Source organism: Mustela lutreola, chromosome 11, assembly GCF_030435805.1.
Source record: "Mustela lutreola isolate mMusLut2 chromosome 11, mMusLut2.pri, whole genome shotgun sequence".
Classification (NCBI taxonomy): domain Eukaryota; kingdom Metazoa; phylum Chordata; class Mammalia; order Carnivora; family Mustelidae; genus Mustela; species Mustela lutreola.
The window spans coordinates 65,927,555-65,941,791 of NC_081300.1; the positions used below are offsets into that span (position 1 = coordinate 65,927,555).

At 47.7% G+C, this 14,237-nt stretch overlaps 1 protein-coding gene across 1 annotated transcript in view; it reads right to left on the minus strand.

The window, feature by feature from the left end:
- The window catches only part of LOC131811716 (immunoglobulin lambda-1 light chain-like), a 209,112-nt gene extending 197,827 nt beyond the window's left edge, over nucleotides 1-11,285 (minus strand). The window contains exons 1-2 of the mRNA XM_059140505.1: nucleotides 11,216-11,285; nucleotides 10,557-10,831 (exon numbers count right to left, since the gene is read on the minus strand). Coding sequence (XP_058996488.1) covers nucleotides 10,557-10,831; nucleotides 11,216-11,261 — 321 coding nt within the window. The 5' untranslated portion in view covers nucleotides 11,262-11,285. The remainder of the gene's footprint in view (nucleotides 1-10,556; nucleotides 10,832-11,215) is intronic.
- Between the last annotated feature and the right edge of the window lie 2,952 nt (nucleotides 11,286-14,237).

The following is a 14,237-nucleotide window of genomic DNA, read 5'->3' on the forward strand; positions in this document are numbered from 1 at the left end:
CCCCCCTTGTGGACATTTTTTATTTGGATATCATGTTTTAAGGATATTTTCCCCAAGTGAAGATCTTTTTTTCCCCATTTTCAATAAAGATGCTAATCCACTGTCTCTGACATTTCATGCCAAGCAAAATCCACTGGAATCCTTTTCTTCCTTCCTCTGAGTGTAGGCAGTCTGTCCCTATGGTTGTTTTTTTCTTTTTTTTTTTAAGATTTTATTTATCTTTTTGCATAAGAGAGAGAGAGACAGAAAGAGAAAGAGAAGCAGAAAGAGGGGAGATGCAGGCTCCCCACTGAGCAGGGAGCCTGACTCAGGGATCAGTCACAGGACCCTGATCATGAGCTGAGCTGAAGGTAGATGCTTAAGCAACTGAGCCACCCAGGCATCGGTGCATGATGTGTTTGTTAACATAAGTTTCTTTTAGTCTCTCTGTCTCCTCCTTTGTATCACTGTGTGTAACATATGAATATACATGTAGGTGTTTATGAGATACATGCTCTATTGGATCCATATTCTCTGGAGAAACCTAAAGAAGGTACTCTAACAGCTCTTTCTCTTTGTGGTTCAATCTTTGATTTTAATGTCTTATTTTGAGGTGGACATTCTCACTTTCTAATATATCAAACTACCTCATGGCACAAAGTCATCCTTAGGTACAATAAGAACATGATAACATGATTTTTCTTTTCACATCATTTTTGCTAACATTGTCATATATTTTGGTTTTTACAACCATTATAAATCAAAATGTATTGCTATTATTTCTGTTTAAATCATTGGCTACTTATTACAAACATTAAGTGATATAATTTTTTTATTTATCCATATAGCTCTGATCTGATACCTGATATTTTAAAAATATCTTTTCATAATGTTACATTTCTCTCTGTTATTGTTCCTGTGGGGCATCCTTTATTATTTATTACTTGTAGGGAAAGTGTGTGGGTGATCAGTTCTGTGAGGCTTGCAGTCTGAAAAGTTTTATTTTGTCCTCACTCTTCAATGACATTTTCACTGGGTAGAGATCAAGGTTTATAGGTTTTCTTCTTTTAGTATTTTTAGTCATTGCTCCTCTGTTTTCTTGCTTGCACCATGATGCTGTTTCTCTGTACAGAACAACACTCCCCTCTCTGGCTATCAGAGTGTCTGCATCGCTGGTCTGTAAAAGTTTGATTACTATGTGTGCTATGCTTTCTCTCTTCTTCGCTGAGCTTCTTGAATATATATTATGTGTCCACCAAATTTTGAATATTTTTGGCTATTATCTCTGGAAATTTTTTTTAAATTAACCACAGGCTCCCCATCTTTTCTCCCCTAGTTGCTCCTGTCACACACTTTATGCTGCAAGAAGTTATCTTAGGTACAGAGGCTTTAATCTTTTTTTTTTTGTTTTTTCTTTTCCAGCTTTTCTCTCTGTGTTTTAGGTTTAATAGTTTTGTGGCCACATATTCAAGCTCACTAATCTTTGCTTTTGTATCATCAGATCTGCTGACAATCTTGCTTGTGTATTTCTGATCATGTAATTTTCATTTTGGGACTTTAAAAAATATCTCCATTTCTTCTTCTTACATGTTTAGTCATCCCTTCATTGCAGTCCTAGGTGAAACGTAGTTTTAATATCTGTGTACATTTCCTCTGCCATCCACCCTGCACAGAACCTAAATGGTGGGCTGGGTTGAGCGGGATCTCAGGGGACCTCAGATGTGGGGACCTGGGTCAGACCTGCACACTGCTCTCTGCACAGGCCTCCTGGGGTTGGGGGACAGTGTGACACAGATGGGGAAGGGGTATGTGTCTCACTTCCCTGCCTGCCTGTGTCACTGTGAGCATTACCACTGTGGTCAAATGACTGATGGTAATATTTTGCCTCATCCTCAGCTATGGCCCTGCTGATGGTCAGGGTGCCATGTTCCCAGTTGGATCTGGAGAATTGGTCAAGGATGCCTTTGTCCCAGTTGCTATCACCATAGGTAATCTGCAGGGGGTCCTGGACTAGTTTTGCTGGTATCCTTGACCATCTTTCCTTCCAATGTTGCTTCCCCCACAGGTGATCCTGTCTGTCTGTCCCAGAGTCATCAACACTGAGGGGGGCTGATTAGCAGGCAAGAGGCCATGGAGCCTGGAAGAGAAAGATGAGAGGTGTGTTGGAATACAGACCCATTTTTTTTTTATTATTTCTTTTCAGCGTTAACAGTATTCATTGTTTTTGTACCACACCCAGTGCTCCATGCAATACGTGCCCTCTCTAATACCCACCATCTGGTTCCCCCAACCTCCCACCCCCCACCCCTTCAAAACCCTCAGGTTGTTTTTCAGTGTCCATAGTCTCTCATGGTTCACCTCTCCTTCCAATTTCCCTCAACTCCCTTCTCCTCTCCATATCCCCCTGTCCTCCATGATATCTGTTATGCTCCACAAATAAGTGAAACCATATGATAATCGACTCTCTACTTGACTTATTTCACTCAGCATGATCTCTTCCAGTCCCATCCATGTTGCTACAAAAGTTGGGTATTCATTCTTTCTGATGGAGGCATAATACTCCATAGTGCATATGGACCACATCTTCCTTATCCATTCGTCCATTGAAGGGCATCTTGGTTCTTTCCACAGTTTGGCGACTGTGGCCATTGCTGCTATAAACTTTGGGGTACAGATGGCCCTTCTTTTCACTACATCTGTATCTTTGGGGTAAATACCCAGTAGTGCAATTTCAGGGTCATAGGGAAACTCTATTTTAAATTTCATGAGGAATCTCCACACTGTGTAAGAGTGTTCCCCTTTCTCCACATCCTCTCCAACACATGTTGTTTCCTGTCTTGTTAATTTTGGCCATTCTAACTGGTGTATGGTGGTATCTCAATGTGGTTTTAATTTGAATCTCCCTGATGGCTAGTGATGATGAACATTTTTTTATGTGTCTGATAGCCATTTGTATGTCTTCATTGGAGAAGTGTCTGTTCATGTCTTCAGCACCCCCCCCCCCCTTTTTTTATATGATTGTCTGATTTCTGTGTGTTGAGTTTGAGGAGTTCTTTACAGATCCTGGATATCAACCTTTTTGTCTATACCATCATTTGCAAATATCTTCTCCCATTCCGTGGGTTGCCTCTTTGTTTTGTTGACTGTTTCCTTTGCTGTTCAGAAGCTTTTGATCTTGATGAAGTCCCAAAAGTTCATTTTTGCTTTTGTTTACTTTGCCTTTGGAGACATATCTTGAAAGAAGTTGCTGTGGCTAATATCAAAGAGGTTCCTGCTTACATTTTCCTCTAGGATTCTGATGCATTCCTGTCTCATGTTGAGGTCTTTTATCCATTTTGAGTTTATCTTTGTGTTTGGTGTAAGAGAATGGTCGAGTTTACATTCTTCTACATGCAGCCACACAGACACATTCTTAGGAGATATTCCTAGCTACCTAGTCTAGACTGAGCTCCAGGGATTCTGTGGGAACACAAGTTGCCAATTCACCCAGTCTCAGTCCCAAGGGCCCATAGGCCTGACGGGAATGGAGTCTGTGATGTAATGGAACTCCCCACCCCTTTTCTCTTGGCAGGGTCAGTCCTGGAGAGCCAATGATCAAAGTCCTTCTGGTATTAGCCCATGAGCCCCTTATGTTGCTGGAAGATCATGAGTATCCTGCCCACCATGGGTAGCCCCTAGCTGAGCTCAGAATCAGGTCCAGCCTTTTTCTAGATCTGTGGGGCCAGAGGTGTATGAACATGGGTTTAGTATCTCTGCATAGAGACAGGATTCTGAAGAGGACAGGGGTTCAATCTCTGGTAGAGGTGTCCCAATTCTTCTCCCCAGGGCCCAGGTTGGCAGGTTTACCCACACAGGTTACTTTTGTTCATTTGCTGAAAACATCTGCTGGTTATGCAAATCAGCTAGGTCTCAGGGGCAGCTGCTGTGGAGCTTTGTGTTTTTGGAGAAGAGCTCAGAACTAAGGGGCATACAGCAGGGGGAGCAACATCTGCAGACCCAACCACTGGCCCATGATATTCTCCTTCAACTGTTTGTCCCTTATCTGGGGATGATATGTCTACCCCAGACTATGTCCTGCCTTGGTTTCTGGCTAGGTTGGCCATAGCAGTACTCAGAGATGAGGTCAGTCTGAATATTATGAACCTGTTTCATGAGGCAAATGAGAAGGCAAAGATTGGGGTAGCATCCTAACCCAAGCACAGCTCCTGAGAGTCAGACCCCATTAAAATGTCACCCTTACCAAGGGCATATAGTCTATTCTAGGAGTCCCTGCTGTTCTGTAAGATTCTGTCCTTGATGTGAGCTCCTGGGGCGCTAGAGAGATGCTGTGCCTCAGTGTTCCCAATGTGCTGACAGGCTCATATAGAACACTTCTGAGAAGAATGCTGGACAGTGTCTGTATTTTGCCATGGGATGGTGAAATACAGTTGTAGTGCCTGTGCCAAAAGAGTAAGAAAATCCAGAAAAGTCAAATATAAGAGACCTGAAGCCAGTGGGATTTGGAAATCAGTGTGAAGTAAGATTCTCTAAGAAACAGACACCTTTCCTTAAGGTGATAGGTCCTAATATTAGTCCCTGCATGTTAGAGCCTCTGATGCCCAGACCCTCCCCTTGTCCAGGTGGCTTTCCCAGGTAACCTCTGCTGACCCTGGTGGTTGCTCACACTGGCTGCCGGAGTTACAAGGGTGTCTTCGTCCATGTTTAGATTCAGAATCCACTGATTAAGTCATGCTTCCCTGACCCATGAAGTGCTGACCAGAAGGAAAAAAATCCTCTCCACTGTGTGGGCTATGCCACCCATAGACCAGCCATGACAGGCTCAGATGTGTCATGAAGAATCCTATTAGAGATTGAAGAGGCAGGGCCCTCCTGACGCATCCCCATAGATATCTGTGGGGTGGTGGAGGTCATGCAGGTGATCGCGGGGCTTGGCACTGGAGCACACAGAACTCAGGGGCTGGTTCTCCCTGAAGCAGCTGTGCATGCAGCAGTGATAGGTGGCAATGGCGGCTCAATCCCCAAAGAGACAAGAGAACATCCCCTAAAAAACATGTATTCTCACCCACTATGTCTTGCACATTCCCCCCCATGTGTTGACCTGAAGGAGACAGAGTCTGCTCTCCATCTTGGGTGTGAGGCCCAATAATAGCCACACTGGTGTGCAGACCCAGGTGGTAGACTGAACTCCTTTCTATGTGTGCATTGTCACCTACATTTAATTGGAAGTCAGAAGCTTGCTTTCTTCAGGTCCCTGGCAGTCAGACTTGATCATGTGGTCCAGTGTGGACCACGGATGTAAGGTAATGGGTAGATATTCTCACGAAGCTTGCTCTCATGAGGAAGGAAGTTATGGGATTCAGCAGCACCTTTCTTGAGGAACATGGGGTAGGAGTTGGAGCTGAGCGCTCCCTGGAGTGTATCATCAATAAGAGTTGAAGCAAAGCCAACATTATAGGGTTAGGAAGAGGGAACACTAGCCAGACTGTGGGTGCTCATGCAATTGGTGAGCTCCCAGAAAACAACAATCTTCTTACCTTGGACTTCTCTTTGTGAAGAAAGTAAGCTCCACTCTTCACATCTAAGCAAACCCTCCTGGCGGAATGGGGACCAAGGCATCAGTGGTGAGTTCTGTGCTGGAGAACATGGATCCAGAGATGAGACAGAACTGAACAGGCAGGCTGCTCTATGATCAGAGGTCAGGGCCCATTCTAAAGAGGGAGTCCAGGAGCCGCTCTCAGGTCAGGAAGAAGAAAGAAGTAGTAAGACACGAGTGGGAAAAGCCCAGTCAGTGCCGTTGGGGACCGTTGTAGAGAATCTGAAGGAAGGTGGGGAACCTGAGGGACCTGGGACTCCAACCCAGTTCAGGGCTCATGTGGACTTTTCTCCTAAGGGGAGTGTTCTGGTCACAGAGGGATGTGTCAGGTGTGGTAAGAGGCAATTTCCAGGTAATAAATCAGGTCTTCCAGGAAGCTGTTGGGCACATAGAGGGGACTCTAGGAAGAAGCTGGTGAGGTGGCGACAAGTTTGACACAAGGTGGGTTCAGACCAGCCCTATTTCACCTTAGGTCACATGGGGGCGGAGGACAATCAGGGTAGTAGTTGCTATTCTTCCCTTCCTGTCTTATCCAGCTGTAGACACAAGGTGATTAAGGGGCAACATGTGCCTCTGGTCCAGTCCCCCTGTCTTGGCCCACGTGGATGACCTGTCACTGCTTTTCTGAGCAGCAACATGAGGGAGGGCTGCACCTGACAGGGAAGGGAGGACAGGGAGAGGAGTGTAGGTCCCCATCCCAGAAGCTGGCAGGTGCAAGGCAGCAGGAGTCCTTTGCAGCAGGTGAGGAAGGCTGCTCAGACTGGGAAGGAATGTGGGACAACCTCATCCTGAATGGTCCAGGTCCTGAAGGAGACAGCTTCTGCTCTCAGTTCTGCCAGCGGCCTGTGGGGGCGCTGCTGCACTTGGCCACAGTGACCTCCCAGCTGACCAGGGAGGGAGGCACCAGGCTATTCATTGTGTTGTTGATGAAGAAGGCTCTGGTGGGAATCTCCAGATTGTAATTCTCTAGAGGGACCTTTCATGATCCTTTCACCTGAAAAATCCATGGAATGATTGTTTTGGCCATAGAGTTTGCCACCAAAGATCCTGTTTCTGATTGTTCAGGTCATTAAGTAAAATTTAGATGAAAAATTCTAATGGAACTCTCCATTCTTTTGTGAGGACAAAATGATCTCACTTCTGTGTCTCCCACAGAGGTATCCTCCTAACAGAAGCCAAGGTGGAAATGGCAGAAGCCTCTGTTCTTCCTTCTTAATAAATTCCTCATCTGCTCCTTGGACCTCATGCAATTACTCTCAAAATCAATTTCAAAATCACAGGTCAAAGAATCATGGAAAGAAATTGAACTTACGATACAAATCTCTTCAAATACTGGAAAATATCGTTCTCCTCAGAGCTACAGTAAGGCCCTAACGTAGCTGGGGCCACCACACAGGGTCACATGGACATAGGTGTCAGTCCATGTGGGTCAGACCATAGCAAAGGGTCAGACTTGCCTGGTGCAGGTGACTTGGGGCAGTGGATAGACAGTGGTGCCAGGAGAAAGTCTCCAGGTGGGCTCCAAGGTGGTGTCTGCTTTTCCTCCTCAGTTTCTGTAAAACCCAAAGAAGGGAAGCACCTGGAGCAGCAGGGGCCTGGTCCCCTTCTCAGTAAGTTTTGGGCAGCCCTGTAGGTTGTTGAAAACCTCATCCAGGAAAGGATAGAGTCACAGAGCCGCTGGGGCCCATCCAGGTGCTTGTACCCAAGGAGAAGGGAAATTCCCATAGGGCTGTGCTTTCTGATACAGCTGTCATCTCTCCAGAGTGACACGTGATTACATCTGGGGACCACGTGATGTATAATGACACTCCAAATCTGTATTATCTACTCTGAAGCCTGGCTGTAGTTCCCATGCTGAGCCCACCATCTGCCACTGTTCAGTTGTGTTAACATAGATCTGAGATCAGGGAACCTGCTATTCTCCCATCCTTCAGGGTCCGGGCCAGGACTAGGAACATGTTCTTAGGCCTGACCAGCAGCCGGTTAGATGACAGTGAGAGTGAGAGCCAGACCATGACAGGTTGGTTCATGTCCCATCCCCCATCCTTCTATGTCACCTGAGTCACTGCCAGCACTCTCAATGTATGTGAAGTAGCACAGCAATGGTCAGCATAGTCCTGGCTCTCAGTCCTGGTCATGCCTAGGGGGCCATTTACCCATGTTCCATCCTCAGAATCAGCCCCGGATGGTTGCTCATATCTGTATATATACCAGCTGGGGGACCAGGCTTGCTGCTGCCAAGAGGTGTCTTCATGCCTGAGCTCATGGGCCTGATTAGGGCCACTGACATGGAGGGAGTCGGCCGCAGGTCAGTGGAGGCACAGAGCCTGTAAGAGAGGAGAGGAAGTGGTGTTGGAGGAAGACAGCTGAGTCAGAAGTGACTGTCACAGCCCTGTGAAGGGAGGGGGTGATGTGGACATAGTGAGTATGGGTCCTGACCCCATGGACCCTGACTGAGAGGGAAATCGGGTCACTTGTGCCTCCCACTGTGCCTCCCTGTGGGCCTCTCACTCTGGTTGCAAGCAGGAGAAGAGCAGGGGTGAAACCACTCAGAGAAGGGTCCCCGGAAGAGCACTACCACAGGCTCACTGGAGAGCTGTCCCACCTGCAGATGCCTGGGCCTCACCCAGTCCGGCTGCAGCTGCATCTGCATCTTGGGGAGCAACCGCTTCCCCATCCCCCAGGACTGTGTGCTCGCTGTGCTTCACAGGGTGGGGTCTAGGCACCATGGAAAATCTTACTTCTTCTTATTTCCTAGGTCCAACTTGGCCACCTGGGACATGGGGTTTCACTGACCTGCTCTGGGTAACGGAGCTTGAATTAAACTCCATACCTTGTATGATCTGAAAAGTTGATTCAGAATGGCACTTTCACCAGCCTTATGGAGAGTGTGCTGTGGATGGTGATCCCCGGGGCATACTGACTGCACGGCTCTGTGGGCAGAGTCAGAGTCTTCGTTCTTTCAGCGCCTCCTGGGAGTGAATCAGGAGTCAACGTGAGGGCACTGGCTGGGGTGATTCATGGTGACTGTCACAGGGGGTCCTGGGTGTCCACTGCACAAGTGAGGCAAGGGACGGTATGTATGGATTCAGGGGATCCCCTAGGAGTCCCAGGTTTGTGGTTACGGTCACGAACGTGCCACAGATCAATCCAGCATGTCTGATAATAGACCAATGTTCCTGAGTGAAGGTCTAGTCCTCCCAACTGGCTGGGATGAGGACCAGCTCAGGTATTTTCCTGAAGAAAGGGGATCAGCGGGTGGGTGGTGAAGAAAGTCTTTAGAGTTGCCTTTCTCTGAATACAGTGTAGTGGCAGAAGTGAGCATGCAAATAACACGAATTTCTCCTTATGTTGTAGGAATGTGTTTGGATACAGAGTAATCATTTGTTTATGTTTTCTCCACCTGCCTCATCCCATTGTCATCTCACATCAGGTGTGTTATGGTCGGAAACGGTCTATCTCAATGTTAGCATTTAGGATATCAAATCATGTGGGACAAAAACAAATACCCCTAGCAGACAAAAGTGTATTTTGTTTCCTCTCATGGGAGAAAGAACCTATTTGTGGTTGTCGTGGGATAGTTGCATATTATCAAGAGGAAGAAAGATTACTGATATTCCCTTTATTTGCAGACTGTGGTTTGCTTGGGTCTCGTGCATTTCATGAGGGCAAGGTGGGACTCTGGTGGCTTCTTACGTGTCAGCATCGAGAGACTGGACTACATTTCATAAAATTGTTTTCTGTCTGTATTTCTGGGTAGGGTGCATGTAAAGAAGTCTTCTTGGGCAAAATGTGTGTGTATCAGGGGGCTGAATTGAGAGAGCACTCCTTGTGTGTGTCACTCCCATAGATGAATATTTCCTGGCCACTGTGGAGGAGGAGGCAACTGTCCCAATGTCACTCATTCACCATCAGAACAGATGAGACTCTTCAACTATCTGTCAGAACCCAGAGCACCACCTAGTGTGTCTGCATCTTTTCTCCTTGTATAGAAGTAGAAAAAAGGATCTCATTTGGTGGAGACTGGACATGCACCTTGTGGGTTTTGGGAAGGCATCCCAGCTTTGTGGATATATACTGTGGCCCCCTGTGTTCCCTGGGGACTGTCTCTAGGACTCTGGCCATGTCAGATTGGGTTCTTGGAAGCAGACTCTGAGATAAGGAAGTTCATGCTTAAAAACCTGGAAAGAGAAGGAAAATCAGCCTGGGCAGAAGGAGAGCGACCCACAGAGAGTGAGCCATCCGATCCGCCTCCTTCCTTCAGGGAGCTCTCCAGCTGGGACTTTCAGGACATCTGAACCAGAGGCAGGGCCTTGGCTCTGGACCTCTGGAGATCATTCATAAGAAACTCTCTGAGAAGGGACAGAAACCTGGGGAAGCAGATCTCTGAACTGGCAGCACTTTCTAGTGAGGAGCTCACTAGAGTGAGTGGCCAGAGGCTCTAGGAAGCAGTGGGCGCATGTGTGAGCTCAGAAGAGGGGATATGGGTGACCTCTCAGTGTCCACTGTACCCATCTGTTCCACTTTTGGTAGAGGAGGCTCCTCTCATGTCCCCAGAGCTTCAGGAACTCAGCTGAGCCGGGACATTTTGAACTGTAATCCTGATTAGTCGGGAGAGCATTAGCCCATGAGCACTACATAGAAATGATGAGGTCATGACCACTGGCCAAATGTCTCCCTGTGTCTTTTTTCGACCCAGGCCCTGTGCCTGCAGTTGACACCCAGGCACAGAGAAGTAGGCTGCCTAGTGCCATCAGTGGTAAATGCTCTTTTGACCTCCCTGTGCAGAGTTGCCTGGAGGGCTGGATAGGAAGGAAGGTCTGGGGATCTCAGATGAGGTCGAGACCTGGGCCAGAAGTGCTCCCTGTTCTGTGCACAGGCCTCCTGGGGATGGATGGGAGTGTGACATAGATAGCGAAGGGTTTTTTTTCTCACTTCTCTATCTGTCTGTGTCAATGTGAGCATTAGCACTGCTGTCCCACACCTGACAGTAATAGTCAGACTCATCCTCAGCACGGGCCTTGCTGATGGTCAGGGTGGCCGTGTTCCCTGAGTTGGTGCCTGAGAACCGGTCAGGGATCCCTGATGGCCTTTTGCTATCCTCATAGATAATCAGCACAGGTGCCTGTCTTGGCTTCTGCTGGTACCAGTAAGCATTTTTCCTCCCAATGTTGTCTCCCCCACACGTGATCTTGGCTGTCTGTCCCAGATTCACTGATAGTGAGGGTGGCTGAGTCAGCACGTATGAGGCCATGGAACCTGCAAGAGAGAAGATGAGAGGTAGGTTCCAGCCAGAGTATCACCCCCTGGACACTACCACCCCTGGTTTAAATCCCAGTGATTCCCTAGATAGTTCCCACCCTGATGTCCTCTTTGTTCTGGGGCCCATGAGCCGGCCTTGTGGATAGACCCTTTGAACAAATGAGAACCATTCCTCCCCTTTCCCTGGGCAGGTGCAGCCCTTTTGGGGTCAGACAGAGCCAATGACAACAGTGGGAAGAGATTACACCCAACTAGCCTCTCATCCCAAAGGACAGTCATGAGATCTTGCCCCCCAGTGGCAGTCCACTGTTGAGCTCATAGTCAGGGCCAGGAGTGTTCCAGAACCCGGGGATAAGGGGGGTGTGAGCCTGGCCTCAGTACCTGTGCAGTGAGCCAGGACTCCGAGGAGGAGAGGGATCCAGGCCATGGTGCAGGTCCCTTGATTTTGCTCCCTGAAGCTCAAGGCTGGGCAGGGTTCCTCCCAGCCCCCTCTTATCTGCTTGCTGGAGACACCTGCTGGTTATGCAAATGAGCCAGAGCTCAGGGATTGCTGCTGAGGAGCCTTGTGGTTTTAGAGATGGACTCAGCTACTAAGAAAACTCTCTCTCTCTCTCTCTCTCTCTCTCTCTCTCTCACACACACACACACACACAGAGAGAGAGAGAGAGAGAGAGAGAGAGAGAGAGAGAGAAATGGCCTCAGCAACATGGGACACAGAGAGCTGGGCAGCTCCTGCAAACTCATCCTCAGCCCAGGTGATTCTCTTTCACCCTGTGTTCCCATAGTCTGGGGTCCAAACTCTATCCCTCTCCATGTCCTGACCTGGTTCCTGGGGAGGCATGGTCACAACTGAGCTGTGAGATAGAGTCTGTCTGCATTTCCCGAATCCATCATAGAAATGTTTCCTCTATAGGTACTGAGGATCATAGGTCAGTGTGTGTCTTACTCCTGGTTTACATTGTGAACATCAAAAAAGGAAAAAAATTCCTCCCTTGCCAGGTGCACATGGAGTTTTAGGGAGCCATTGATGTGCTATAGGAGTCCGTGCCAATGGAGAGATCCTGGGGAAGGCCATAGATACTGTACCTCAGTATCCCCAGGGTGCCCTCCATGTCAGGGACAAACCCAGGGCTTGAGCAAGGATTCACAGTGACTGGTGAAGCAGAAATGGGGGTGGGGTGGAGCATCATAAAGTCCTGGACGTATGCTAGAGCCAGAGACAAATTCCACAGGATAGAGATGAGAGACTCCAAGTCAGAACTTTATATTAGAGCACAGGTGATGATAGTGTAGTAAACCTGTACCTTTACCTTCTGGTTTCAGGTCCTGGTAAGCAATCCTCTCAGTCAGAATCCCTGAGGCCTTTCCAGGTGATCTCTGGCCCCCTAGTGGCCACTCCACACTGGCAGCTGGAAGTGCAAGGAAATCTTTTGTCCAGGTGGAGATTCATGATCCAGTGCTCACATCCTGATTCCCCTTGATCCATGCACGGCTGGCATGCATCCTCCAGGGGAGGATTTGTTCGTGTCTGTGGGGCTCCTGCCAGCAGCAAGAGTAGGTATGAGGAGTCCTATTACCCATGACAATAGGAAGAGGCTTATGTGAAGAAGAGGCAGGACCCATCTGAGGTATCAGGGCTCATGTCTCTGGGGTGGTGGGTGGTGATGGATGTCATTTTGGAGATGAACACTAGGAGATACAGGAATCAGGGACTGTCTCACTTGATCTGACTGCTGGACCACCACATAGTCTGATTATAGCTTCTGCTCCAAGGACAGAGCCGGTAGGACACTCAACCAACAAAATCTTATTCAGACCCAACTTGTTCTTCCATAGGTTTCATCCTGGGATATCAGTGCAAATAAGACACAAGTTTTTCTTGGGTTCCTGCCTTGGCAGAACAGCACTGGGGACACACCATCATCAACCCCATCTACCTGCATCTTGTTTTCTATAATCATTGAGAAGCCCCACTATTTCTCATTTCTGTCTAGGTCAGCACTGACCTTGTGTCCCAGAGCTAGCCCACAGACGTGTCATTATTCTGGGGGATCTTTCTGGGAAGTTCTGTCTGTGAATGAAAGAAACTGACTAGATTTATGAATGTTCTTTTCCTTGTCCCCATGAGTGATAGCTGGAGCTGCAGCAGCCATCCTGAGGTCTGTTGTCAACAATAAGACAAAGCAAAGTCTCCATAGTCACAATGGTGGGAGACACACTGAGAAGATTTGGGACCTCAGGGAATTGGCTGTACCTGGAGAACCACCATCTGACTTCAGACTTACTTCTCTCTGCCAGAAAATAGCTGCTTGAATGTTCCTACTACCAACTGATATGGGTGTACATTGCATTAAAACTTCTGGTCCTGTGGGGATAATAACTAATACAAATCAATCAGTTATTTAAATGATAGGAGAACCTGGACGGTGTTGGGATTGTGCAGAGAATGAAACGACATCAGAAAAAATGACTGGCATATCAGGTGTCTGGAGAGGCTGGAGGAAGCTTCTCTGCAGAGGGGACTGTGTGGCTGCTTATGTGAAGCATATGCTGTCAGGATGGGAAAAGGGGACAAGAACTGAAGCGGTTTTGGAGTCTGTCCCTGTGGGTGAGAGGCTGGTTTGTGAGAGGATATGGGACAGTGAGGGCCTTAGGTGTCTGGGATTCTATGCTAGTTGAGTTCCAAGGCGATATTTTCCCATAGGTTATAAAATCTGGCAGGTGTGGGTGATGTGTTAGAATTCTCATGTTATATGTTTCCAGGGAAGGTGAGTCACAAGAGGAACCCCGTGTGAGCCTCCCTGCAAACTGAGTGGGAAGTAGGAGCCCGTTTGTAGCTGACAGTGACCTTGGCTTCTCCATGACTCACCTATGTGTATGTGACACATGACATCCAATTCCTGTCACACACTCCTTTCTATCATATACTGATACACACACATATTTATGAATATACTTGTGAGTGCTTGTGCACATATATACTAATTGTGTCTGCTCTGCATATGTTGGAGATGTATTTGTGTACATATATACCCATGTGTATGATATATACACATATGTTTTCTGGAGATTTTGAACTCTGGATTGGTTGCCAAAGTTATAGTTTTTGGGAATCTTTGCAGTTTTAGGAGACAGGAAGTTCCATTTTATCACCAATGGTAAGGTGTCCTCTGGGACACCCCTGCAGAAAGGGAAGTATAATTTCCAGTTGACGTCCTCTCTGTGTGTGAGGACTCCTGTCAGTGTCCTGGGTAACAATGTGTATCTGACCCTTAGAATAGGAACCCTGCAGTCTAAGGAGATAGGTTGGATCATCCTGACAGCCTCTGAGGCCTGAAACTTTGACCTCTGCTGACCCCCAGGCCTGGGTCCCCTTGAACCTCTCCATGGGTAGGCCCAGCCT